General features: G+C 43.4%; 1 protein-coding gene across 3 annotated transcripts in view; it reads right to left on the reverse strand.

The window, feature by feature from the left end:
* The window catches only part of Ntm (neurotrimin), a 969,657-nt gene that overhangs the window by 171,951 nt on the left and 770,183 nt on the right, over nucleotides 1-27,523 (reverse strand). For all 3 annotated transcript variants that reach the window (XM_029481303.2, XM_085844500.1, XM_085844501.1), the window contains one exon: nucleotides 7,667-7,899. In XM_029481303.2, coding sequence (XP_029337163.1) covers nucleotides 7,667-7,899 — 233 coding nt within the window. The remainder of the gene's footprint in view (nucleotides 1-7,666; nucleotides 7,900-27,523) is intronic.

Consider the following 27,523-nt stretch of genomic DNA (forward strand, 5'->3'; position numbering starts at 1 on the left):
AAGTTGTAAGGCAGACTGTACACCAGTCTTTTTGAGCAGGCAAGAGTCTTCATGGGTCAGTGAGGGCACTGAGATCAATTCTACTGCCTTTGATAGAACTCTGTACACACCATTGTGTACATAGCCTGCAGCCTTGAACTACAGAAGCCTTTAGGGATATGACAGTGAGGACATACTCTAGAATTAGATACGTACTGCTTCCCCATGAAGTCTCCAAAAGACCTCATTCAATACTTAAGAGCATTGTTCCTGTCTAAAAGAACTGCAGGGACAAAAAGGCAGAAGAGACTGAGGGAAAAACCAGCCAAAATTGGGACGCATCTCATGGGGAGGCTCCAATGCCTGACACTATTACTGATGTTATGATATACTTACAGAGAGGAACCTAGCACGGCTGCCCTCTCAGAAGCCCAGCAAGCAGGTGACTGAGACAGAAGCAGATACTTACACCCAACCAATTGTCTGAAGTCAAGGACCATTGGGGTTGAATTAGGGAAAGGCTGGAAGAGTTGATGAGGAAGGAGACATCATAGGAAGATCAGCAGTCTCAAAAAACCTGAACTGCTGAGATCTCTCAGACACTGAGTAACCAACCAGAAAGTATACACTAGCTGGTCCGAGGCCACCAACACATATACGGCAGAGGACTGACTAGTCTGGCCTTAATGAAAGAAGATGCACCGAACCCTGAGATACTTGAGGCCCCAGGGAATGGGGATGTCTGGAGGGTTATGGGAGCTTGTGGGAGAAGGTGGGGAGATCCTCTTGGAGACAGGAGGGGAGGAAAAGGATGAGGAACTGTCAGAGGGCAGAACTGGAGAGGGATAATGACTGGACTGTAAAATATATTAAAGATAATAATAATAGTAATAATAATAAGTATTTGAAAAGTTTAAGCAGGAAGGAGCTTTAAAAAAAGAATCTCAGCTGCACAATCAGTTGTAATAAACCAATACCTCTGACATGGGAATGGGATGCCACGCAAAGTATATTTTGACAATGCTGATATTTAGGATCTGGTATTCATTCTTTGCCCCAGATAAAATGACAACCTTTTTTACTTGGAGGCTGCAGAAGGAATAAAGATACAGGGGAAAACATTGCCGACTTCTCCATCCCATGGTGAAGCTGAGGTAGTTGGAAGCAGTTCAGGGTCCCCAGGGAAACCACCTCAGGGAAATAATGTTCTTGGATGCCTGACGAATATCCCCAGGGAGCCCTAACTGCTCACCTGGAGGAAAGCTTCAGACTCCCACAAGTTCTGGGAAGATGTCAGGGCTACCTGATTCCATGTTCCCTCAGAACTGTGTGTGGAGTAAAAGATTTTCAGAAGAGCCCTGTCTACTATTGGGATCGGAAAGGTGATGCTACGTTTTCCAAAGTGCATAGGAAATATAAAAGTCCCCCCCACACACACCCCACCCTACCACCTTAGCCATATCAGAAGGCACAGAAATGACTTTAATGAAGCCAGTGTGACTTCAAATGTAGTGTTTTTGCTGAGGCCACTTTAGGTCACCCAGCTTGGCTTGTGGAAGAGATATACATGCTTGGGGTGGACTTACTGAGATGGGAGCATGGGCCTAGGTCTTCTTGCAAGGGATGCCTTTCCACTGTCTGTAAGGGTTTCCTCTGCTAGTAGGGCAAGAAGCTTCATCTCATACTGCCTACATTTTGCAGATTAACTGAGGGGAGAAAGGCCTACTTCTTCACCATTTTCCATAACCCTTTGAGGAACACTTCAGTTTCATAGTAGAATTTCATTTTTGTACCTTTTCAAAGTTCTACCAAATTTAAATGCAGGACCTTGTGATCAAACAAAATGTACATTTTCATATATCTTGGAGGAAACAGAAGAGGAGAGTGTCCAAGCTTTTTCTACTGTCTCTCACTGGGGGCGATTGAGGTGCAGACAAGAATATAAAGTTCTTCTGGGTGAGGTGACTCCAGTCTACTGTGAGCTGCATGGTGCTCTTGACCTCTATTATGGATGCTGCTAGATGGAGCTAGAATGGACACTAGTCATAAGGTCTTCTCTGCTCTCCAGGAGCCTGAGAGTATGAGAAGGAGATGACACATCCTGCTGTGTGTGGAGAGACAGATATCTTCACTTTCAAAGTAAGGATCCGATCACACCATCCTCTTTGATATTTTGTGCTTCAATTTTCTTTTTGTTGGGGTTCAACTTAGAAGTCTGTGGTGCATAGGTATCAAGAAATTCAAAGTTATTGTTCCCATTCTCTTAATCGCAGTAATGAGTTTGGCTTGACAAGGTCAATTAATTATTCATGATTAGAAAGCAAAAGAAACATAAATAAATATGACAGGGCTGGAAAGAAGAGGGGATCAGAAACCTGGAGACAATAAAAGGTAAATGAAGGGTTAGCATGGCCACAGTTGAATTGTGTATGTCACCAGCTGGCTGAAGGTCTCCCAGGCCAGTCTCCTCCCCCTGGACTCCCAGGAACACAAGGGCTGAGTCCTCTGTCCTGGCTCCTCTCCCTCCATCCTTTCCTGTACAGTAGACATCAGCAGTTCCTTCCAACACTGGGGCTTTAAAGCTGCTTGACTCCAAAGGCAGGTAATTAACTATGAGACAATAGCAGGGATTTTCAGATTAACTCTGCCTAGAGAGAAAGAGGAAAACTCATTTGCACCAAACAAAGTGGGGGGGGGGCGCGATTAGATACACAAATGACAATAGAGAGACCTAGATAGGGCCTGGGAAACTGATAAAGACACCAAAGGCTCCTTTCTTATTATAAAAGGAATATCTTTGTTTCTATAAATTCTGCCTTCTGCTGTTCTCTATCATGCAAATGTTTTTCTAGGTGAGATTAAAGTCCCACAGGTACTTGGTCAAGGCTGAGGAGTCCTTCTCCATGCTTGAATGAGGAAGGCCTGGTGTATGCTGCAGTCATGCATTAGGGCTTTGTAATACAAACACTCAGGATTTGGAGACAAAGGGGTCTTTGGTTGTCTTCTTTAGCTGCCTGCAACATGGCAAAGGATTCATTGGCAGCAAGTACTTTATTCTGTTTTCCAAGGTCTCACTTTTTCCATTATTAGGACCAATAGCAGTAAGGGGATGGCCATCTTGGAGGACACAAAGTTTGTTTGGCAGCAACATTGAGAGCTGAAGTATGCAGCATGATTCCAGAAGCAGACACTAATCACAGCCACGAAGATGAAGTTTGAAGGGCAAAATGATGGATGTCTTTTTCACAAAATTTATCTTGTTTTTAATTGTGTGTGTGTGTGTGTATGTGTGTGTTATTGCATGTGCCTGTGAGTACAGGTGCCTGCAGAAGACACAGGGAGTTAGCTCCTCTGGAACTGGTGTTACAGGTGATGGTGGCCACCTAATATGGGCACTTGAAACCAAAGTTGTGTTTTCTACATGAGCAGTATCCTTCAAAGATGAGCTCCACCTCCAATCCAAAAGCTTATATTCTGGCTGCCTAACTGGTTATGCAAATCCGTGAGTGGCACATCTTACTCTCCACCTTCTGGATGCCATCTTCCTCACAGTCACCTTTGGACTCTAGACTTTCTCTTCTGCACCACGTACAGAAAGAACTCTGAGAGTCTTCCATCCAGCAAATTTTGTTTTCTTTACTAAAGATTGCCATCACTTCTTACTTCTGTCTTCTTTCCAAAATCCATTTCCACACCACACCTGATCCTTCATGGCAGGGAAATGTACCCTTATCATACTGGTGGTCACTGGTGGCACTGTCCAGCAGTGCTGTCTGTGATATGCTAAAGCTCAGGTCCATGCTCAATTTCTGCATCATTAACTGTGGTAGAAAACACCGCTCCTGTGACTGAAGAAGCGTCTGTTCTTATTTCTGATATTTTACACTGATATTCTAATGAGTAGCTAGTTAAGTCAATCTCTGCTCAGGGCATACCTTCCTGATACATTATCTGCTACCTACCTTCAATACGATTCCAAAGCACTTCCTCTTCCTCAGAGACAGCCTTTTCCAACCTGGCCAAGGGGACTTGGCCTATTTAATTATCTGGGTTCTGCTTCCAGACTGGATCCTTCTCCTTCCAAGCTGCTCATCCTAGCACCTTCAGGCTGGCTATCCCTGTCCCAGGCTGAAGACAGCACATCCAGGTCTTCCTTGGACTCCCACTAATGAGTTAATGGGTCTTGCCATACAATGTTCATCTCACTGGGACTCATGATGGCTCTGTCTGTCCCCTTCTGCATGCTGTCTGCTATGGGTAAGAACTATAAGCTCCAATCCAACCCTAACTGAACCCAGCCCACATTTGAGGGACCTGACCACTCCTCTTCTAGAAGCCATGCTTTGCTATCATCATGAGAAAACAAAAAGGGTTCAGGAGAATTTATGACATCAACCAATTTTTTTAAGACAAAATAAATAAAACAACTTATAAACTAGATATTCAGGCAACAGCATCTGTACTTATACAAATTCTTGGGGATGATTTGGAAAACTAATACACCATTTCATCTCTGCAGACAAAAGTGAACTGGGTCTTCAAGGGCAGTCTTGTCTCCATTCTTATGTACCTATTCCAAGCGAGAGCACACACTGCAAGAGATGTTTCTCAATCAGTAACTACTGCAGAATGGGATGAACGCATATGTGTCTGTTTCTTGGGCAGATGTGGTTATGTTGTCATGATTATTGTAAAAGTCCGTCATTTTGAACTGCAATGTTAAAGAAAGATTTAGCGTAAAGAGCCAATGGGATGCATAGGATATTTGACAATCATGATGCTAAAAATATCTTGGATTTCAGACAGATTGCAAAAGTGGTGAATGTCCTTTCCTCCACATCTCCCAGTATGTACCCACACACATGGTACAGGCTATACTGATATAAGTATACATGGGCACAATTCTAGGTCTGTTCTTCCTTGTTACTGATGTTTGCATTTCTCTTTTTAAATGATCACAATAATATCTGGAGAAATTGATATACCTGACTTACATTCCAACAGTGTTTGGTTGAAAAGCAACTTAAATTCAGACCGCCAGTTTCTGCTAAGGGAATTAGGGTCTCTGTTCAGTATAATAAATGATCCCAAGATAAATATATTTCTTTTTTTAATCCTGCATGGTAGTATATCCTCTTTCCAATACGGAGTCTGGCTCTATTTAGTTTGTCTGATTGTTTTGAAGTACGGGACAGGTTGACTCTGGAAAAACTATGGTCCTCTATTCATTAACGTGTCAATAATACTCAGCCCAGGCATATTGACAGGGGATTAGCTTGGGCTGAGTCTGTGTACAAGACCAATGCCTTTTTTAACCCAGCTTGTTTCCAGATCAATACACCCATCAGCATTCGAAAATTAGCCCAAGATGAGATTCCAATACTCAAGATGGTGTGTCATGGGAAGAGGGCACCTAGCCAAGTCACAGACGTAAACACCTGGCTATGGATTAGACATTTTCCATTAGCTTGGACGTGAGTGAAGACAGATGTAGGCTGTGTCCCCTCCCTCCCTCCTGCTGCCCCCACCTCCCAGCTATCCATCCTTCTCTCTCAGAGCCCATGTAAGATCTTTTGTACTATAATTCCAGACATTTGCTTCAATAAGCATTTATTAAATTCCCAATGTGTAAAAGGCAGTCTACTATTTAGCACAGGTATGTTTGAATGTGTCCAAGAAGATGTATACAAAAACAGTGACTAAAAACTGTTCCTTTATTTTCTAAGAGGTGCTCTTGTTTTCTATTTTGTCCTCTTTCACGTTCCGTAATAGTGCTGCTTCCTGCAGCAAAGCTGTGCTCAAATCTCATAGCCGTTCTTGGTCATTGCAGGACATTCTGCCCAAGCAAGGACTTGTGAGGTACTGCCTCTGCCTAATAGAGATGGCAGATGGCTTCCCCAGAGCATTCACCAAGCTACCCCACAGAATGGTGACCCTTAACTTTTACGTTGTCTCTCTTTCTATCTACAAGGAAAATCTTTTGTACGTTGAAAATGTATACACACAAACAAACATTTCACATAGCAGTACCTAATCTGCTATTTATAAGACACTCAAGTACTGGCTATGCAATTCTATTTTAAAACTCTATTTGCACAAAGCTGCTTGCAAAAAAAAATATATATATATACTCATTTATAGAATCAATAAAAGAAACATCATACTTTCCTTTGGGGGAAGAGAAAAAACAGTGAGCAAAAGTTATAAAACCCTGAGGTGACCATACTCTACCACAGCCTGATCATTCCCAGTTGGCTGCTACCTTCGCCTCCCTCTAACGTGTGCTCAAGTGTCCCCTCATTCTAACGTATTCTCATCTCATGGCTGCTTGCCCCATTCTACTCCTCGTAGCTCTGTTTGGTTTATGACGGCATTCTGCTTTCCTTCTCTGCTCACAATGGCTCTCCCTCACTCTTCCAATTTGTCTTCTCAATCCCCTAGTCTTTTTGTCTCTCTCCAGTCTCCTCAGGTTTTCATCCTACTCTCAAGTGTACTTCCAGGAAGGCAGGCTCCTGCAAGGCGAACTTTATGGCTCTGCCTGACACCCGCCATTGTGCTGGATGAGGAGAGCCAGGGATCAGGCTAAGGAAGAAGAGGAGGAGGACGCCGAGGACGAGGAGAAACCCACAAAAGTTCCAACAAGAATTTTACTTCATGGTATCTTTAGTTCTCAGAGAACAAAGCAAGTATTTAATCTACTATGAAACATGACTAAATGTTTAAAAATATCCATTGTATTTGAAAAGAAATCAAAGGGGACATCCAATAGCATGATGACAAACAGGTAAATTATCCTCCACAGGTGAGGCTTTCTTCTAAGGGCTTTAGTTTACCTACATATAAATGTAATCCTCACCCCACTCCTCACATTCACCCTATTTTGCAAGAAAAAGCCTCAGGGGTGCAGTAATATTTGAGGTCTCTCTCTCTCCGTCAGAAAGCAGACAATGTAGCTCAAAGCTGTTGTTCAGTAACTAGAAATTCATCTACTTGTTAAATGTTGTCTGGTGCCTCAGGACCATTGTGATTTTGAAAAGGGCTGAACACCAGACCTGTGATATGAGAAGCAGAGAGAGGAGAACCTGGAGAAATGCCACAAAGTCCACAAAAACAACAGGAGGACCCCAAACAAACCTTAAGCCTACAAAGTATAGACAAGAAGAGAACATAGGAAGGAGAGAATCCAGTCTTATAGCAGAGGCATGGAGAAGTCAAAACTTGATTGGATGGAGAAGGGGCAAGCACCCTACACTTGAATGGGTATGTGGAAGGTATGGTTGAGATAAGATCCTGGGTACTGTTTCTTGGCTTTGACATCATGGAAGACAGGTCTATGGCATGGTATATATGTACAACAACCGAAGAACATTAAAATTCTTATCTTAAAATAAAACAAACTTGTAGTTGTATGCAACATTTTAAAAATGCTAAGAGGAGGAAAAGCCAAGGAAAGAAATAATTAGACAATAATTTTGTACAAAACATATTACTGGAATAGGAGAAAAACTGGTTCAACTCAAAAAGTAAATTGATGAAACGCTCCGTGTCTAGCTTCAAGATGACCACCAGAGAGGACTTGCTGGGAAGAACAGCCAACCTAGCTTGGATTAGGATCATGGAAAAAAAAATCAGTGAATGTTGATATTCCCAGCCACCCTCTCAGGCCTCCCAGCCAAGCCCCACCCACCTTGTACAATGAGGTGGACCCTGGAGGTCTTAGGGTGGTTGTCTGTCTGTACCGAGCAGGTATAAGGGCCCTCATCATACACATCCACATTCTGGATCTCAATGCTGTACTGGGTCTGGGTGTTACTCAGGAGGACCACACGAGGATCTAGGCACCACTTGTCATTTCCAGCATAGAGGATGGTACTGCGGTTTAGCCAGGCCACCCGGGTGACTCGGTTGTCAATTGTGCACCTGCAAGATAAGACCAAACAGATAAGTAAAAGGACCAATAAGAAGGCAAAAGTTGTTAGCGCCAGGCTAGCGTACTTCATCATGCCTTATATTTCGCTCTCTCTCCTATTGGACAGACATGCATTTGCCCTGTTTGCTTTACTGAGTACATTGTTCCAGAACGTACCAATACAGAACTTGCAGGGCTGTGGCTTCACTGTGTGAACTTTCAAGGTTCTGAAAAGTTAGTGCCTCTAAAACCACAGGAAGAAATTTTCATTTCAAATAACCTTTAAGTGCAAACCCAAGTCATCTTGCACCCTCAGACTGTCTAGAACCTTAGGACCTTTCTGGTCCTCATAACTCAGCTCTAGAACCCCTATGGTGTGGACAGTGATAATCCCCATCATCTGTCTGGGAGTTTGGGGTATGCTAAGCTGTTCTGTACTCACAACAGCCCAGTGGGATGTACTTCATTGGAAAAAGAATTCAGGCACAAGAATGCTAAATGCTTTTCTAATTCACAGTTAATATGTGCTGGCTCCTAAACTGAGCTTTAACTACAAAGCATCCTTCCACTTATCTCAATATAGCAAATTCCAACAGAAGGCTTCTAAAGTCAAAACTAAATACGGACCACCACTCTTGCTATTTATCTTCATTATACCCAGGGCAGAAATGTTCAATTATTGCTAGACTAAAGACATTTTCTAAAATCTCAAAAAAACTGTTTGCACATATAAAAATAGATTCCCTTTCTTTTTATTTTTGCATCTGGAGTCCTCAAATTGTGGAAGCTTCCTTTTCTTTTCTGTACTTTGAAAGCTCCCAGTAACTTTGCCAAGCCTTCATCCTATCTCTCTGTCTGTCTTCATTTCTCTCTCTTGTCATACCAAGTATGTCCTATGGCTTAGGGCTAAACTCACAAGCCCTACTCCTAACTATAATGCTGGGAATATCAGTGTTACATAGTTTGTATAATGATGTCTCAAATGCCTGTACTTAAGTGTATAGAGCACTCTTACATGCATACAGTTTCATTTGGTTCCTACAACAAATCTTTGAAGAAGATGCTCACATCTGTTTTCTGTTTTGAACAAACCAGGACTTCAGAGTTCCAACCTGTCTGTGTCTTATGCTAGGAAAGAGAAAGTGTTGGAGAGCAATTCCCCATTAAGTTCTCATGCTCAGCACTGCATATGCTGCAGAATGTTCACAGTGACCTTTTCAATGGGAGGGCATCATGATTTATGCTGGTTGCCAACTCCATGGACTTCAGAAACTGTTGAAGACTAATAAAGAACATACATGGGTTTATCTTTGAGAGGATTAAAGGAAGAATCACCAAAGTATTTGGTGTTCACCATATCAGGTTGCCACAGGCATCCGTTTTCTTCTGATTCCTGCTGCATTTATGTGAACCACCTTGCTGAAACCTTCCACCTCACCAAGTATGTTGTACTCACACCAGTGATACCACGAGCCAAAATAAACCCTTCCTAACATACATTGTTTCACAAGTATTTTGTTCCAGTGGCAAAGGACTAACCCAAAGTGGTTTTGCTTCTCTTGAATCCTCAAAATGGTCTGTTACCATAGATAGATAGATAGATAGATAGATAGATAGATAGATAGATAGATAGAGCCAAGATCCACCAGTAAGCCCTGTCCACCCGTGGTTCTCCTTGCACCTCCTCCTTATTTTGATTGTGTAGAGGTCATGTCATCACCAGAGGTCACTAAGGCACAGTGGAACCTTTTGCTGAGTGACCCTATGGGAAAATTTGTCCAGTCAGAAGCATATTTGCTCCAGGGTCCAACAGGTTCCCAATGCTGAGGGGATTTTTCTGGCAATGCTGCAGAAAGAGTGTAATATTATACATGGCATTAAAATGGTGGAAGACCCAACTAGGGAGATGCCAGGGTACTGGTTCAAAAGTGATGTGTAGGGTACACCAGAATCACATGTGAGGTCCATGAGCTCTACCATTCCTTATGCCACATATTCAACCTTTAAGCATTGAGAAATATCAAGTTTTATAACAGGAGCTCAGTTGAAACACATACAAACGAGACTTTGAAAGTTGCTGTACAGAATGGTGAATTCAGGACCACCTATATAATTGATGGAGCCTGAGGCCAAAGGAAAAGACAGAGCCTCTGTCAGTGCGAAGTTCCAGAAGGTGAGAGCAGAGTGGCAATCCAAATGTAGGCTTGCAACTCAGCAGTCATGAAGGCAGCTCTACTGCCCCGCCCCCATCTTGTAAACTGTGAGATGTTGTTTAAAAATAGGTTCTGATCTGGTACAGATCAGATATTCCATCCGTCTGTCTGTCTTTGTCTCTGTCTCTGTCTCCTCCACCCCACTCCATGTAACCTAGGCTACTAATCCGAAACTCTCTGTCCTTCTGCCTTGGCCTTCAGAGTACTAGGATTACAAGCCTGTGTCACTATGCTTTCAGGCTGGGCTCCTGGGTGAAGGCATTCACCTAGAACCCTGAACCATTCTTTGAGGAACATTTATCTAGAGGTGAATTGTGTACACATTAGCACTTGGGAAGTGGTGGGACCACACCTCCCAGCTAACACATGACTGGCAAGCACACAGCTTCTACATTACAAACAGCATCACCATCACCCGGGAGCTTGTTAGAAGTGCAAAATCCAAAGTCCAACATCAGAGGCAGTGAATCAGAAAGTGCATTTTAATAAGATCTCTAGGTAAATTGAAGGCACATTGTACCTGGCCTAGTCTAGACTGTACTCCAAGCCTCATTTTCCACTTTAAAGAAAACATCCAGAATACACAGAGAGTGTGTGTCTAAGACACACTGAGAGACCCTTGACAAAGGACAATCCTGACTGTGTTCCTTTCTTTGCAAATCTCACATAACAGTGGTCTCCATCTTGGGCTGTGCTGAAGGCATTACTTTGCAGCAGAAAACTTTCTGGGAAGCATTGTATTCTGGGAAAGCCAGAGCAGATTCTTGGTGACTTTCTCTCCCGTCTGCTGAAATTAAACCAGATACCATTAAAAGTCCATGGGGCAGGAAATGCTGACTAGTAGAACCTGAGGCATGGGCACAATTGTTGAAGCCCAGAAGTTTCTCACGACCTTATGAGGAGTACCAGAGGGACATCCTGGACTGCCATATCGGTATCTAATTATTGAAATTGGACTGAAGGAGAAGCTGTCTCATCATACCACACTGCCTTACAGGGCCAGACAGGTTCCTCAGCAAACAAGCTAACACTCTAAATGCAGCCAATTTCCAGCACAGTTATGTAGCCCCTGTGATATACTACACTGAGAAGTTGGCGTCATTTCAGCTGTGGTTTTGGGCACATCCAAGGTCATGTTGAGATGTCCAAACTGTCATGGCTGTGTATCAGTCTTGCTGAGTCTCCCTGGAATTAACACAGGCGTCTGCAGAGATGGATCACAAAGGTAACTTGGCAGCCAACTCCTGTCACCTGCTCATACCTGCCCCCATCTATCTGTCTCATTTATCCAGGCTCTATAACAATGCAGAGAAGACATTTCTTCCAGGCTTAAAAAAAATGAAATAGATAATCGCCCCTCAGTCAGTGTGAGTGCTTGGTTGGTGGAGAGAGGTAAATATTAGGGTGGGAAGTTGGGCTAACAGTCCATTCTTTGCAGACATGCCTCCAAAGAATTCTATGTAATTATTCTTAAAGCACATGTTCTTTCACTTTTTAAAGGAAGACAATAAAGATACGATTAACTAGGAGGGAATAAGGTTTTAAACTTATCCTTGCCTGACAACTTCAAGCAGGGGAAGCTGGAGATGGACTCTTGTCAGATAGCAGGAAAGAGTTAAAGGTTAGGACAGAGACCGTAGAAGGAAAGGGTGGCAATGGGTGTCCTGCACATTAGGAATGTGTCACTTATGAGAAAAAGACACAGGAAGTGCTCAGGTAGGCCAGGCCCCCAAAGTGTCAGCTCAGATGATGCTTCTGCTGGAGTGCAAGGCCAGGTGAGGGTTCTGCTCCTGTTTTGTTGTTACCATCTTACAGAGCACATCAACTAAAGACTATATCTGACAAGGTACACATAGAGAGGGGGGACCTGGACATCTGGTATGAACATCTAGACTGACAAGCTGATGACCTTTCCCATATCTTACACCAGTTCCAATTTCTGCCACAATCCCTTTAGGAAGCCCTCAGATAGCCAGGCTATGCCCTTTGACAAGCCCTTCTACATAAAAAGCTCTGCAATCACCCCCATACACTTTCTCTTCCCCTTGCCTTTTATCTCTCCCCTTCTTAAACTCCATCCTGTGAATACACTTCTCTCTAAAACTCGCCTCTAACATGATTCTCAGTATTTGAATTTTTACAAGTCCCAAAGCCCCTGGCTAGGGACAGCTTTGGTGGCCAAGATCAGAGCAAAGGTCAAAGCCATACTTATGCCCGTGTCCTCATGTTCCCCCATATCTAAAGATATACCCATCTTCTACTTCCACATCCTCTCTCTTGTTTTGATTTGGGTATGACTCCCTAAAGACTTGGATGATAAAGCCTTGGGTCCAACTGGTAGTAAACCTAGTCCCAAGAGATGATTGAATTATGGAGTCTCTGACCCTGTTGAGTTTTTGGCCACCACAAAGTGAGCAACTCAGTGTTCTATACCCTTTTATTGTGATGGTCTATCTCCCTACAGTCGAGAAACAACCCTTCTGCCTACCTTGGACTGAAAGCTTGGCCACTGTAAGTGAAAATTTGTTCTTTTTTCCTTGAGTTATTTTCAAGGATATTTTGTCATAATGGTCCACTTAACATGCTGCCCAACTGTCCAACATGACTCTTACACCAACAATGGAACAAACCCTTCTGTGTACACAAGGTTTCTGGATGGAGCTCTATAGCTCACTATTTCTCTTGTTCATCTCTAACAGTTTTCTACAGCCAACATGAGTGCTTGGCCACCAGCTCTAGACATATTCCAGCCTTTGCAGCTTCAATATACAGCTTCCCATCATCACGGCATCAGCTTTTCCTTCTGCATGAGGTCTTCATTGACATCACATAATCTGATCTAACCAACATTTCAGAAGAATCCTGTCAGAGGAAGGAGGTCTAGAGGAGGCTTTTGGTTACCAGTGCCCCCTTTAAATGCAAATATGAGTGTCCATACCTTGTCTATCTTTTGGACATTTCTTCTTGTAGTGAATAGACTGACCTACCTAAGGGTCAGTCTTTCGAGAATGCTCTATACATAATTGCCAGGGCACTACAGTGATAAAAAAGTGCCACATGCAGTTGGCCGGGAATGGACCCAGCACCAGAAAAATGGATTCACAGAGAGTGAGATAGAGAATGCTTCCAAACCTGTAGTTGTGTGCAACTACATCTAAAGCCACAGAGATTTAAAATAAGTAGTCTCCCCACTCCCCATTTTCAAGAAACAGCAAGACTGGTGGCTTTCTTCTGTAATTGTGTCTTCACCTCGAGGAAGAGCACCAAGTGCACAAGCAAGCCCTGGACACACTTCTCAGAAATAAGACTGCATGAGTGTGAACTCTCTCAGCCTCACACCACTTTGGGAGTTGGGATAAGAAAAGAGAAAGATGAGAACTTGAGAACTGAAAGAAAAATAGGTTAAAATGGTCTGTTTGGAGCCCGCTAAAGAGTGGCGGAGTGTCGAAATAAAGAGAAGGATTATTGAAGAAAGAGAAAAAGCCAAGCCTGCCTCTCTTGATAGCACCTGCCTGAGGATCTAAGGGCAATAATGGATCCAGACAGTGTGCAATCTGCCAGCTCCTCCTATCAAATGGTCCTTTAACTGCTGTTGAAAGGCGGCACGCTTGAGACCACAGCAAAATAAGTGCTTCTGTCCTTCACAGCACCTGGTCACAACTGTCTCTTATCATACAGAAATGCTTCAGCTGCCTCCTAATGTGGTTCCCCTAGCATTTGGCACATGCTCTATCTGCCTCTACCTTCACAGCAAGTATTGCAATGTGGGTGGCTCAAGATACCTTCACTGAGCCCCAGAGCACCAGACTCTTGTGTGAGCCTTCCATACTGGCTTCTCTGAGAAAGTGTTTGCCAGGGAAAACCTGGTAACAAAGGGGCTTAGATGATTGTATCATCTCGGATACAATGGAAATTCAGAGGCAGATGGACACCTTAGCTCTTTATAGTAAGAGGCACCTCCAGGAACCAGTAGCATATTTTGAACCTGCTGGATAACTTTTCGAATCTGAACTCACATTCTTATTTATAGAATTGAATTGGATCTTACAGACAAAAACTCCAGAAGTTAGGTTCACTTCAAGCTGGCCTTCCTTCTCCCAACTGGCACTGGCTAAACTTTGAATAACAAAACAGACATACACAGTGACATCTTCCCTACCTGTGAAGAGAATGACCAGGTTGGCCATGCCTCAGAAGAAGCAGAGGACATGTTTGGGATGGAGAAGAAAAGGCAATGGAGGAGGGAAACAAAAATCTGAACCAGTTGGACACATCCCATGCTGTGTCTGTGGCTCCACACTGCTGGGAAACAGCTGTGGTCAGGGGGAGGGATGGAGACTGGGAGGGCTGGGCAACATGGCTGAAGCCAGGCTGCAGTGCTGAGAGTCTCATCTCTGTCTGCAAAGTCTGAGTAAGCTCGCTTCACTGATTCATTTAAGTCATCTGTGGTAAAAATGACTTTTCTCCTCTATGGAGTCAAGAAGAAGGTGAAGAGAACCATACATAGGTGGACCATGCACCAGGAGTCCTCTGTTCTATTACATGGACAGTTTCCTTACCAGAGCTTTGTATATTTCTTATATCCTTTACATGATTGTAAAGTCTTGAAAGGCAAGGTCTAACTAAGCCTTATTCTCTTTGTGTCAAGTCCAAAGTACATAGCAAATATTTCAATGCTGCTCCCCATCTTTGACAAATTTCAAGAGGAAAATAACATGAAGACTCTGTGTGTGTGTGTGTGTGTGTGTGTGTGTGTGTGTGTGTGTGTGTTAAAGGTCTGGGTTACATGGCTATATCTGTGAACACAGTTGTATATGTAACCCTCCATACCACACATCAGAGGAAACCAACTCAAAGGAGACAGTCTCTTTCCACTCACTGATGCCTTGAGGACAAAGCAGGAAGGCTTTTCTTTGTGACCTTCCAGAAAGTCTCCACACACACACCTCCCTACCTCTCCTTTCTATCTAAATCAAATAAACCAGCACTGTCTTAAGCAAACTCAATGACATTTGGTGGACTTTTACTTTTCTAAAATGAATAGCATAGCATTGTGATTTGTACTGGTGACAAAACTCAGTATTAATGCCAATCCTGAATGAAGCAGGGCAGCCCAGCAGGTCCCATGATATTTTCAGTTAAGGCTCCCACAACATTCCTAACTAACCCACGGTCTGTACATCTGTAAAGGAGAGCTCCACCGTCCACAGCCCGAATAAGATGGTTGGGTAATGTGAAGATGTCTCTGCCATGGCAAATTGTAAGGGTCTCTGCAGGAATGAAGATAAAGAGTCTCCTGGGACTCTTTTTGGCTATCAGCCTAATGAAAGGATGAATATGGAATTTCCTGGGAGCATCATGCTGGGAGAAGGAAAATGCTAGGCTCCTATGCAAACCAGAGGGGAGCTTATTTTGCAGAAAGAGAACTCACATAGTTCTGACAGTTTGTCAGACCTTATTGCAGGAGAGACTGGAGGATAAATAACATTGAGGGGCAAGATTATACCTTGGCCAAGACCTTATTTATGCATATGTCAATTGTTTTATTTTATAATGCATGGACGTTTTACCTGAATATGTCTGTGAATCACATCAGTTGCTGGTGTTCATGGAAGGCAGAAGAGGGCCTTGGAGCTCTTAGAACTAAAGTTATGCATAGTTTTAGGCTAGCCTGTAGATAGTGGAAATTAATTGACCCTTCATGGCAGGATCCTCCAGATAGATTGGAAAGGAGTTACAAGGTCTTGCTCCTCTTCTCAAAGTAGCCATATTGAATAAATCTCCATTGTCTGTTTTGCACTGTAACTTGTCTTTTGAATCAGGCTCTGGAAGGATGGGCTGTAAGGTCTTCAAAGGCCCACAACCTCTTTTATTTCTTGCATGCCAAAGCCCAACAACTTAAAATCTTTCCTTTCTATATTTCCTAAGTGTATTCAAAATAACCCAGTCATGAAGAACACCATTCTTAAGGGACATAGCATAAAAACACTTATATTTGTGACATTCATTGAAACTTGCCTCAAACTCAACCTGTCATTTGAGCTCAACTCAACTGAGTGAGACCGGAGTATTTCCTCTCCACCCAGTTTGATGGTTAATTTAGATAGTACTTATAGAGAGGAGGCATATCTCTGAGGGTGTTTCCAGAAGAGAAGAACACAAGGATCCATGGACTAAGGAGGTCAGCTCCTCCCTCATCAATTTGAAATTGTATCACTGAAACCACTAAAGACCTTAACAAAATAAAAAATAAAAGAAGGGCAAGCCCTTCTCTATGTTTGAGCTAAAATATTCATACACTCCTGCTCTGGAAAACTTTCTCTTTGGGTTTTCAGGTCTTTGGCTTATATTGAAACTTATAGTAGAGTTGTGAGCCAAACCCTATAATCTCTAGGCAGATATCACATGGGCACATGATAGACAGATGGATCCCCATTTGCTCTGTTTCTCTGAAGCACACTGGCTAACAGACATACCCAGTCCACATGTTTCAGGCATGGACCATATTGTGTCCACAGGTCTGCTTCTCCCGTGATTGTCTGAATTCTCTACATAGTAGGCTTTGGTGACTTGAGATTTCATATGAAATGGCCTTTCCTTATTGACTTTTGCAAAAATACCTAATCATTTTCCTATTCCAAGTTTTTAAGAGATCATTTCTTATTCCAATTACTTTTTATTTTCAGGGATTCTTTTTTTGTCCTATGTATGTTCTGCAAACATCACCTTGTTACTTATTACAGGCAGTTTTCTCATGCATTGTCTGTTTCTGTCATGTGCATTCCTGGGAAGGCAGAAACCATATATGAATTATGCATCTATAATCTAAAGAAGAAAAAATCCAAAATGATCTAGAATCTGAGATTTCTTAGATGTGACCTTGATGGCAGAATTGGAAAATTCTGTGTTATAAAAGGTTATTTCATGAAAAAAAAGTTTAAATTGTATGAAGTTACTTTTAGGCTACAGGGTATATGTAAAGCATTAATGAATTCTGAATTTAGAATTTGGGTTCCATCCCAAGACATATTGTTGTGCCTATGCTAATTCTCAGAAATCTAAACAAAACTGAAATCTGAAACACATCTGGTCCCAAGCATTCCTGGTTAGGGATATTCAACCTACATTATTTGTCTAATCGATTCCTTGACACTCCCCAACCCCTACATAATGGCTTATGGTAAGACTATCAAGGCCATTTAAAAACTGGTGAGTGTTCAAATGGCTGTGAGGAGGGAGGCTTGTTAAACAGTGCTTCAGGCAGAGATGAATAGAAACACACAGAAAGGTGCTAGCATAAGTTCTCTAGAGCCTGCCAGTAACGTGTATGCAACAGACTGCGTTGACAGCAGTGATGAAATGAAGCCCGCACACCATGATCTCTGTGTGTCCCCAGACTCAACAGTGCAATGACTGGTGTTATCACATCAAGGGGTGTCTCTGCCCTCCAGCATCCAGCTGTGTTAAGCCAGTATGAAGCAGTGGCTAGAGATGGCAGAGGGAAGGAAGAGAGCTGGTGCCAGAGGCTATGCTCTTCTTTCAAAACCATAACCTATCCAGAGACCCTTCCCACTCAACCTCACTCCCTAGAGGGATCTATGACCTTCTCCTGTTCCTCCCATCATCAGTGTCAAGGTTCTGACTGCCCTTTGTTGTTTACCCATCCCATGGAAGTACCTTTGTAAAAACCACATTCTAAAACTCTTCTCAAATAAACTAATTTGAGCATGCCATTTCCTTCCAGTGCAATCTCTGATCACAGTAGGTAGCTTGCCCAATCTGCCCAGAGACTTTCAATCCATCTCAAGGACAGAGTGTGGCCAAAGTTATTAAACAAAGCATTCTGCAAAGGCTGGCTCAGAGTGTCAGCAAGTTAAACGCAGTATTGAGCATGTCTTTCTTTTTCTCCCTATAGCGGGCAGCTCGAGGAATCAACAAGGGAGCTGGGGAAAAAGAAATAGCTTTGGAAAATAGATCCATCTGTAGTCTCGCCTTCATGTTTAACTCTTTCATCTTGTTCTCCCTCACTGGATGGTCTGTATAAAGTTTGTACCTGAGATGAGATTTCTTCATGGCTCTTTATCTGCCAACAAGTCATGTCCAGCCTAGCAGAACACTTAGAGGAAAAACCATAGCTCAAAAGGTCTAAGTAGACACTTTCTACTGGTAATTTGGGTACACAAAGAGATAGGCTGGTGAATGGCACAGATGGGATACATCAGCACATTATAACCACTATGTTGTAGAAAAGAGACTGGAAAGCTGTTCCCTCCATGTTAGGGCAAGGTATGGCTACAAGATCTGCATCTTCTTGGCAGCCTTACACATATGTATCAGCCTGTGGTGAAGCCAGCCTGTATGTTACTTCTGGCCCTATCCCTGGAGCCATTCATCTCTAGCACACGTAGCAAAACACGTTCAGCCCTGCCTCGGTGTATGCCTTGCCTTTGGTACCCATCTGTCAATCACTTCGGTGAGGTGCATATTTAAGCCTGAAACACCTCTGAGTGGGGAGAAGCTCAAAGCTTAGGAGACAAACCACAGTTCAGGCTAAGTGCTGCCAACACCATGTGCGTGTATGGCCTAGTGCTTGCACAATTGTTCAAAGGTATGGCCCTATTTGGTGCAAGAAAGGGTAAGGAAGAAAGCAATCAGGATCAAACCTCAATGAAACAGTCTTCGCTATCTATGCAAACACTATGACTAGGAAGGAATTGCAGGGAGGTGAGAGCCAGACTCTCAGAGCTGCTCATGGGGTCAGGGCAACTCCCGTGTTGGAAGGCAGTGGGGTGGGGTTGTCTCTGTTTTTTTTTTTTTTCTTTCTTTCTTTTTTTTTTTCACTAAGTGACCTTGGCCACACACCATTTCACCTCCTTGTGGTGCCACTGTGTCTAAGTGATTGCCTGGGCTGGGGTGGAAGTGAGAGACAGCTGGTAAGTAGGCAAGCATCCTCCCTGGAGAGCAGTTGTCTAGTTAGAAAGCCCCCTTTCTGCCATCTGAGTCGGGAAACAGACCAAGCAGGAGGCAGAACCAGCAAGTAAATGTAGCCTGAGTGGCTGGAGGCTTGTCCTTTTCCATCTATGTCCTGTAGAGCCTTTTTCCTGTGCCTTGTGAGAAGGAAGGGAGGTAAGACTCCCCAGGGTATGGAAAAATGAGCACTCCTAGAGATAAGGAAATAAAGGATGCTCTAAGTGCAGCAAGCTCATTGGCTCTCTCTAGATAGTTAATTAAGGCAATGCAGTTCCCACAGGAGCGGGATGTCTCTCTGCTAGTGGGATGGGTGATACTCTGCTCAGCCTGTTCTTTCATACCTGGGCAGCCATCACCCTTTCCCATGTTCTGTTAAGTCTCTTCATCATTGGCCCTGGGTCAGTTGCATCTCTCTCAGGGAAGCACAGTTACTTAAGCTAACTTGTTGTTAATGGTGGAGAGGATGGACAAGACTCACCTCCTCACTCCTTTTGACCATCACCAGTAGCAGACCTTATTGAGTAGGTCACTGTGAGAATCCAGAGAGACAGGGAACAGCTGCCAGGCTAAGACATCTCTTTCTTTATCTGTAGTATGTACTGAGATTGTGAGCTGTAAAAGTAACTCCCTTGGGCCAGATGGAAAGGCCCAGAAGAGCCTCACAAGTGTTTTAACCCGAGGGTAAAAATGTGTCTTCTCCTGTGCTTCAGATGCTGACCAAAGAAATACAGCTAGAATAAATCAGACCTTAGACTTCAGTGACTCGGGTCTATAGAGGAAAGAATTCAAGATTCAGTCAAGAGCAACTCAAGCCTCAGGTGGGCACATGGAGGGGGTGTGGGGCACCTCAGGAATGTGAGACATAGAGCAGAAGGCTGGGAGGAGAATAGAAGCCAGGCCAGGTGTCTGGTCATTGATCCCAGTGCTGTGCCCACCAGCTCAGGAGTGGTATCCGTTCAGCCTGGCTCTGTCAGGTCCCTCTCATGATCTCTCTATGGCTTCCCAAGCCTCTGAGTTTCAGTTTCTAACCAGCAATGCCCATTTCTGTGTTCTGAGGCTCACCTTTAGGCTACAGGCCTCTGTTCTCTCATTCACACAGAACTAGAGTTTGTATCCTCCAGGCAGCCGTCAGCAGGCTGCCCATCGGGGATGAGTGCCTGAGCCATCCTGTGGGTCTCTGCCTGGGGCAGAGCAGGCACTCAGCTCCCTGCCTTGCTTTGCCTCCCTGCTTCTGTTCCCTCTCCTAGAATGGTATGCCTCATATGCCGTATGCATCTGGTCCTTACTTCAAGGTATCTATAATTCTCACACCTGCTTCCTGACTAGTAGAGCCCATAAGAAGGGAGAGAGTGAGAAGGTTTCAGGTTGCACAGAAAAGTACATGGAAGGGAAAGGCTGCACTAGAGCCAGGTGCTGGAAACAGAGCAGAAAAGATGGCCCCTGCCTCTGCAGAAAGCACAGTAACCACACAGAGCTTGAAGCCAGGAACAGTGGGCAGAGAGATGCAAGCATGGCCAGTCTTCAGTAGTACAGAGGGACACCTGGTGGGAGACCCTGGTGTGGAAAAAAAATGTGCCTAGGCTCATAGAGACAACTCCATGGATGACAAAGGTGCCTAAACCCATAGATATGGATACATAAAGGACAAAGATGGTCTGTGAAGCACAGAGCTAGAATACCCAGAAAGAAAGATCAAAGGCAGCTTATAATGGCCCTTGCGTGCCACGCTATGGGGTATGTAGCAGTATGAGTTGTTGTCTCTAGGGCCTGGGGATGTTGAATGGTGGGACAGAATTCATATTGGATTTAATGAAGCAGCAGGCAGGAGAGAGAGGATGGTAGGGAAGCCAGCCACTGCCAGCCACAATGGGAACGCTGAACTCTGTACTTCTTACATGCTTCACTCGTTCTTATCATCAGAGAACTGCCCACATAGATGATCCCTTATAACCTCACTGGTTGGAGTTAAACACGTTTGGCAGTTAGATTCCTGTTAAGGGTTCTTTGTGGCTCAAGGGATTCCTGCATGTTCTTTCGGTCACTTAATTGTCCTTCTGTTCACAGTTGCATGGATGAACTAGGGTGCATTTGAAAAAGTTCAGTAATCTACTTGTTTGCCTTTGTATTCCCTGAGTTCCTACTATGTTCACAACACCACTGTGCTAATCACTTAAAGATTCATTGCAAAAGCAAAAGATAGAGACACAGGCATATGCTCTTCATACAGGAGGGGACTTACAGAAGGGGCGTGGTTACAATATAGGCGCGTAGAAATGTGGTACGCGTCCTGACAGGACACTATTAGTGATTTGCAGAAAACATATAGGGTCTGGGGAAATCATTCCTTATCTGATAGGTCATGAAAACTCTTCCAGAAGTGGCACATACTTGAACATTTTGAAAATACGTATTTACAGATATATAGAACCTTTAAGGATCCTGGGGTCAAGTTTATACAGCTATTTTTGTTTGGAAACAGTGTTTTAGGACTGATGAGATGGCTCAGCAGGTGAAAGCACCTGACACCAGGCATGGTAACCTGGATATGATCCCAGAGTCCACATGGTCGAAAGAGAGAATTGATCCTAGCAAGTTTTCCTCTGATCTCTATACACATACACACACCTTCACACAAACAAAATGCATGCACAATAAAAGAAAATAGTGTTTGTGTGGCTGATGGGTTAGAGAATAGATTAAGTAGTGAACTCGCTGTGAGCTTGACAATACAGTGGGTATCACTCAGAATGTAACGAGGTCTCTGCCATCTGGAGGCGCCTGCATATCCACATACTTCACCGATATCACCTCAGCCACCACCTTTGCACTCCACAGGAAGAGGGAATGGTTAACCCAGAACATTGGACCTGATACCCGTGAAATCATGTTATCTTATTTCAACATTTAATGTCCTGAGATAAGCATTCGTCTTTTTGTGACTCAGTTTCCACATATATCCATTTGGAAAATCTTGTCTGTCTCACTGTGTTCTTTGGGGTTGCAGTGATCATAGAATGTCTAGTGAAGAGAGAAGATAAAGGCCTGATTGAGAGTAGAGAGAGGGATTAATGTTTGCAAACCTCCTGTGTGGAAATACAGTTGTGCCCTGTATCAGGTCTTATTTTCCAAGTAGCCAAATACATGCCCACATCACCATGCTCAACATTACACATTTATTTATTGTGCTTCTATGCCTGTGGAGATGCGGTGCTCACTCTTCAGAACAAAACATTCCTTACTCACTGTATTTTAGGAGCTTATGATACAGAGGAGATAACAGATACTTAAATGACAGGAAGCAGGGGGCCTGCATAGGCAATTGGATGATAAACACCAGATGGGTATGGAAAGAAACAAGCCCAGTTTTAACCCTCCATGCACAGACACAAGCCAATCAGAAGCAGGAAGCTCTGAACAGGGGGCTATTTTCTTTCACTGTGCCTGGCATCCCCATTCAGGGCAAAAGACAAGGAGGCAAGAACAGAGGCAAGGATGAACTGCTGGGTGTAGAGACACAAAACCTCAAATAAGGAAATAGTCCAGGGGGTCAGGGCTTTATCTGCCATTCTGACCCAAGCAATTTCATTCAAACAATACTGGGAAATTAAATATCGAAGTCCTTTACAGAAAGTCATGGTTCTTAGAACATGATCCCAGTTGAATTGTCTCCATAGGAAGAGATTTCATCTGGAATATGAGTGACTTAGTTCTTCCTCTGAACTGATTATCACTAATCATGAATCTTTCACAATAAGCTCAGGTCCGTCCCTGGCATTGTACAGACTGACCAGGCCACCTTCTGTGGCAAGGGCAGGGTTGGGCTTACTTCTACTTCAACCAAGAAGACAGAAAGTGCCTAGCAGTATTATTTTCCCTTACTTGGTCTCTTGTCTCTAGCTCAAGCTTTGGCAGTCCACCTTCCTTTGCTCTCTTGGAGGCCTTCTAGGGATATTCCTAAAACGTCTATTCAAGCCTCACTTGTTGAAATCCCTTGATGGCTCACACTGGCATGGAGATGTCATTCAAACAATTCAGAGAAATACATCAGGGTGTAGGGCTGGAGACACTGTTTGGACCATCAACATCCTTTCCTTTTCATGCTCTGAATGAGGGCCACGGTACATTATATGTTTGCAGATTCCCAAGAATAGCCTGCTTGTGGCATATCTAGCGTGGTATTCCCATTTCATGTTCATTCTCACCTAGCCACCCCTCCACTTCCCTCCATTACAGGGATCCCTTCAACGGCTCCATGCACCTTAGGTAGCCTCAGCATCATCTTTTGCTGGCCATATGCAATTTGTGAAGTCAAGGATAGTATACTTTCTCCACTTGCCTTTTATACCATATACCTATTATGCCTATCATCAGTCCATGTTTATAGACATTTTCAGTGGATAAAAAGTGCTTTCTTGAAGCGAAGGCACACTGTAGCATGTGTCCATCCTAAACCAGATGTCTTTGAGACAATAGCCAGCCTCATACCCAGCCCTAATCCTGGACTCTCTCCAATCTTTCTCCATGGTGACTCATGCTGGCTGCCAGCATCCTAACATGCTCAAATCTATACCACACACGAGTCACACTCCTGGAAGTCACAAGGTCAGGTTCAGTGCTACCCCCAAAAAGCCTGCAAAAGAAGAAAGAATGCTGCAGGTACATCACAAGAATGTTTTTGTTAACTAACCAGAAAAATAACACTGCAAACTGTCTTTGTGCCTGACAGCATTCAAAGCTCTTTCTGCTTTAATTAGCATCTCACAGACTCACCAAAACAAAGCTAGGGGCAGAGATACATTTCAAATCCTGAATCTGAAGATTTAAAAAAGTATTATTGTAGGCCAGTCATTTGTCCCCGCTGGGCCTCAGCTTCCATCTCTGTCTCTGTCTCTGTCTCTCCACCCCCCCCCCCCCCCACACACACACAGAGGGTGATGTCCAGAGACCTAGCTGTGGAGGCCCCACCAAGCCCCAACTCTTGCCACACTTTCCAGGGATCTTTGTAGATGTTGCTAGCTGCCTACAACTGGTGCCTATATGGACACAAAAACCTCCTTGTTCTCTGATAGGCAGGTATATCTGAAACTATTAACTGTTCTAGTCTCTTCCCACTTGAGCAGAAAGAGCAAAGATAGAAGAGCCTAGGAAAGAGATGTAGAGAAGTGCAGAATTATGAAGCCAGGATACCAAGGCTGAAATGAACAAATACTAACATGTCTTTACCCCTTATTCATATTCTTGGCAGTGTGGGGGAGTACAAAAAAGGCATTTCCTTTTACTTCCACAAAACATAGAAGAATCATAATATTAACAAGAAAATAAATATATGTACTAAAATTAGCAATGCCTTGGCTGATGGCCTCTGTAATGTTCTCACCCTGGGAACTCCAAAGTCAGGAGGGGAGTGCGGTGCTTTCTGTTTGCTTCTACCTGGGAGATGCCTTCAATTCCTCTTTGTTTTACGAACTAATATGGCATCTCCCTAGCCAATCCAATGGATCGGACTTTCTTTCTCTCTTCCTTCCTTCCTTCCTTCCTTCCTTCCTTCCTTCCTTCCTTCCTTCCTTCCTTCCTTCCTTCCTTCCTTCCTTTCTTTCTTTCTTTCTTTCTTTCTTCTTTCTTTCTTTCTTTCTTTCTTTCTTTCTTTCTTTCTTTTGTCTTTCTCTTCCTTCCTTCCTTCCTTCCTCCCTCCCTTCCTTCCTTCCTTCCTTCCTTCCTTCCTTCCTTCCTTCCTTTCTTCCTTTTTTCTTTTTTTTGTTTTTTGTTTTTTTGGTTTTTTTTTTCATTTTATTTTTTTGTTTGTTTGTTTTGTTTTTTGAGACAGGGTTTCTCTGTGTAGCCTTGGCTGTCCTGGAACTCACTCTGTAGACCAGGCTGGCCTCAAACTCAGAAATCCTCCTGCCTCTGCCTCCCGAGTGCTGGGATTAAAGGTGTGTGCCACCATTGCCCAGCTGGATCTGACTTTCAAGATGCACTCAGTTATCTCTGAATCCACTTAACCAACTGTTTTCTAGTTGCAAATCATTGATCCTATCTTTCCAGATGACTTCTCCTCCAAGTCATTCTTCACTGTTTGGAAAATGCATTCCGAGACCCATGTGGGTGCCTAAAATTTGCATAGCACCAAAACTTATCTATTTTACATTTTCACCTAACCAAAGAGCTGAGTGTAGCAACTTATGTCTCTAATCTCACTATCCATGAGTCTGAGACAGAAGGATCACTATAAACTCAAAACTACTATAGGCTACAGAGAAAAATACCATCTCAAAAAACTTATAAGATAGAAAAATTATAACACGCTAATAAACTCCTATGAATGTTGACTCTCACTGATAAAATGCAATGCACCCTATGTTGGACAAAGAACTGACTTAATGTGGGTGCTGTAGATGGTGCAGGAGTTCATCACTCTGGTCAGAGCAAGACACAATTTCCAGCTTACAAATTGCTTACCTCTGGAATTTTTAATCAATATTTTGGACTGCGATGAATTGCAGGTAACTGAAATTCTGCACAGTGAGTCAACAGACTGGCTAAGACACCGGTCACCCATGTGGACATTAGATTGGGTTCCTGCTCCTTTCTAAGGTTACATAGAATAAAAGGCTATCTCCTACCCCTGGAGTCCTAATAGCCTTTGAACCATATATTTCTCAGTAGGAACAAGAGGCACTCTGGTAGCTTCATTCAAGTCTGTTAATACAGTCTGTGATCAGCAGACTAACCAAAGAGGAAGGACCTGAGGACACGGCTACCTAAACACACAGATTGTTCTTACTAAGAAACCTGGATCAAAGTGAACTAGAAGGTTCTGGGAAGGTGAAGGAAGCCAGGGAATAGGCTTGTGAAGATGCTGACCCAAGCAGGTATCCTTATCACTGAGAATGTGTACGTTGCACTTCTTCTGCAGTCTAGATTCATTTTCCTTGTCCTAACACAGGCACGTACAGGAGTTCCAAATTTAAATGGCTGTTGGATGGAGCCAGTGGTGTGGTGTGTATGCCTGAAGAAAACTGATAATGCTAGCAACCAAATTCTAACTTCCATTTTCTAACAAGTCTTGCCACAGCCTGGAAGCACAGCAGATATTGAGCCTAGGATTAATAACATGTTAATTTGTTAATTAACATTTACTGGCCTTCTGACTAGAGTGGGGAGTGCCACACCCCATTCTGTATTTATAAGTTCTATCTGATCATAAACATTTATTTCATCTGTCTAGAAAACGATAATTACAACCCAAAGGCTAAGGTGTTAGGTCTGTTCTGATACAAGAACTCATGTGGGAACAACCAGAATGAACTAGCTCGAAGGACCTCATGACTGGTCTTTTGTCACCTGATCCAGGATAAAACAGGTATTGTAGATCAATGCATAAGTAAGGCATTGAAAAACTGTCCGTTAAGTTGGTTAGAAAGTTGTCATAGGGACTCAGCAGTAACAACACCTCCAGAAGCAGAGGCACTCCACTGAACTTCTCCTTCATGTGCAGTGGTAAGGCTGCTTACTTCTCATGCAGCTGCCTCTAAGCACTCTGCCAGGAATATATATGGGCAAGTACTGCCTTCGTGCCCATGGCAGCTCTCTTTTTAAACTAAACCTTTTGAAAAACATTTTGTGAAAGACATCTCCATCTGATGACCTTCTGGGTTCAATAACATCAGTTGTCCCCAAGGAGAAGTTCCCATAGTGTCCCCAGTGATTTCTCTCCTTATCAGATGTGAATTCCCACATGATTTCCTACCAAGTATCAGTGGTTACTTAGCTCTAAGCCCATAATTATGAACACTAGAAGAGCCTTGGTGACCCCTCTCCGGCCTGAAGGAAGCGTTCATTTATATAGCCTGGAGGCAGGTTACAGTATGCCAAGTACTGACCCTACAGAAGCCATATCTGATTGATGTTCTCAGAAGTACGTGTTCAGTTTCTCAAACCTTACTGATAGAGTAGGCAGGGCTAGCAACAGCTGAGTGGTAACATTACATATGCACATTCAAAAGACATTTATTATCTGAAAGACACTGTTTAGAAATTGTGTTTCTACTTAATTTGTGATAAATGATTAGTAAACTTGTTTGTCAATGTAATAAAAAAAAAAACACTGAGACTCATAGAGCATTCTCAATTAGATTCACATAGCTTGTTATCTAAGAAGAGTAAGAAGCAAGCCACACTCACAGGAGGACCAGGTGATTGCTTGCCTGAACTCTTCCTTCCCACCTCCTCCCCAGGCAGCCCTCTGCCCTGTACAATCTATCCCAGACAGACTTCCTTCTGCCAAAGCAAACTGATTACCCTAAGGTGGAGGACGGATGGCCAAATAAAGAGATATCTTTTGCCCAAACGTGCCTGGAAAGATTATAAACCATGACGAGGTCCACTCCTCTACCTGGACAGAGAAGGCTAGCTCTAGGTTAGATCTAAGAGGAGAGCTAGCCTCTGGAACATG

The sequence above is a fragment of the Mus caroli genome, unplaced genomic scaffold (assembly GCF_978045245.1).
Source record: "Mus caroli unplaced genomic scaffold, Mus_caroli_1 scaffold_11, whole genome shotgun sequence".
Lineage (NCBI taxonomy): Eukaryota > Metazoa > Chordata > Mammalia > Rodentia > Muridae > Mus > Mus caroli.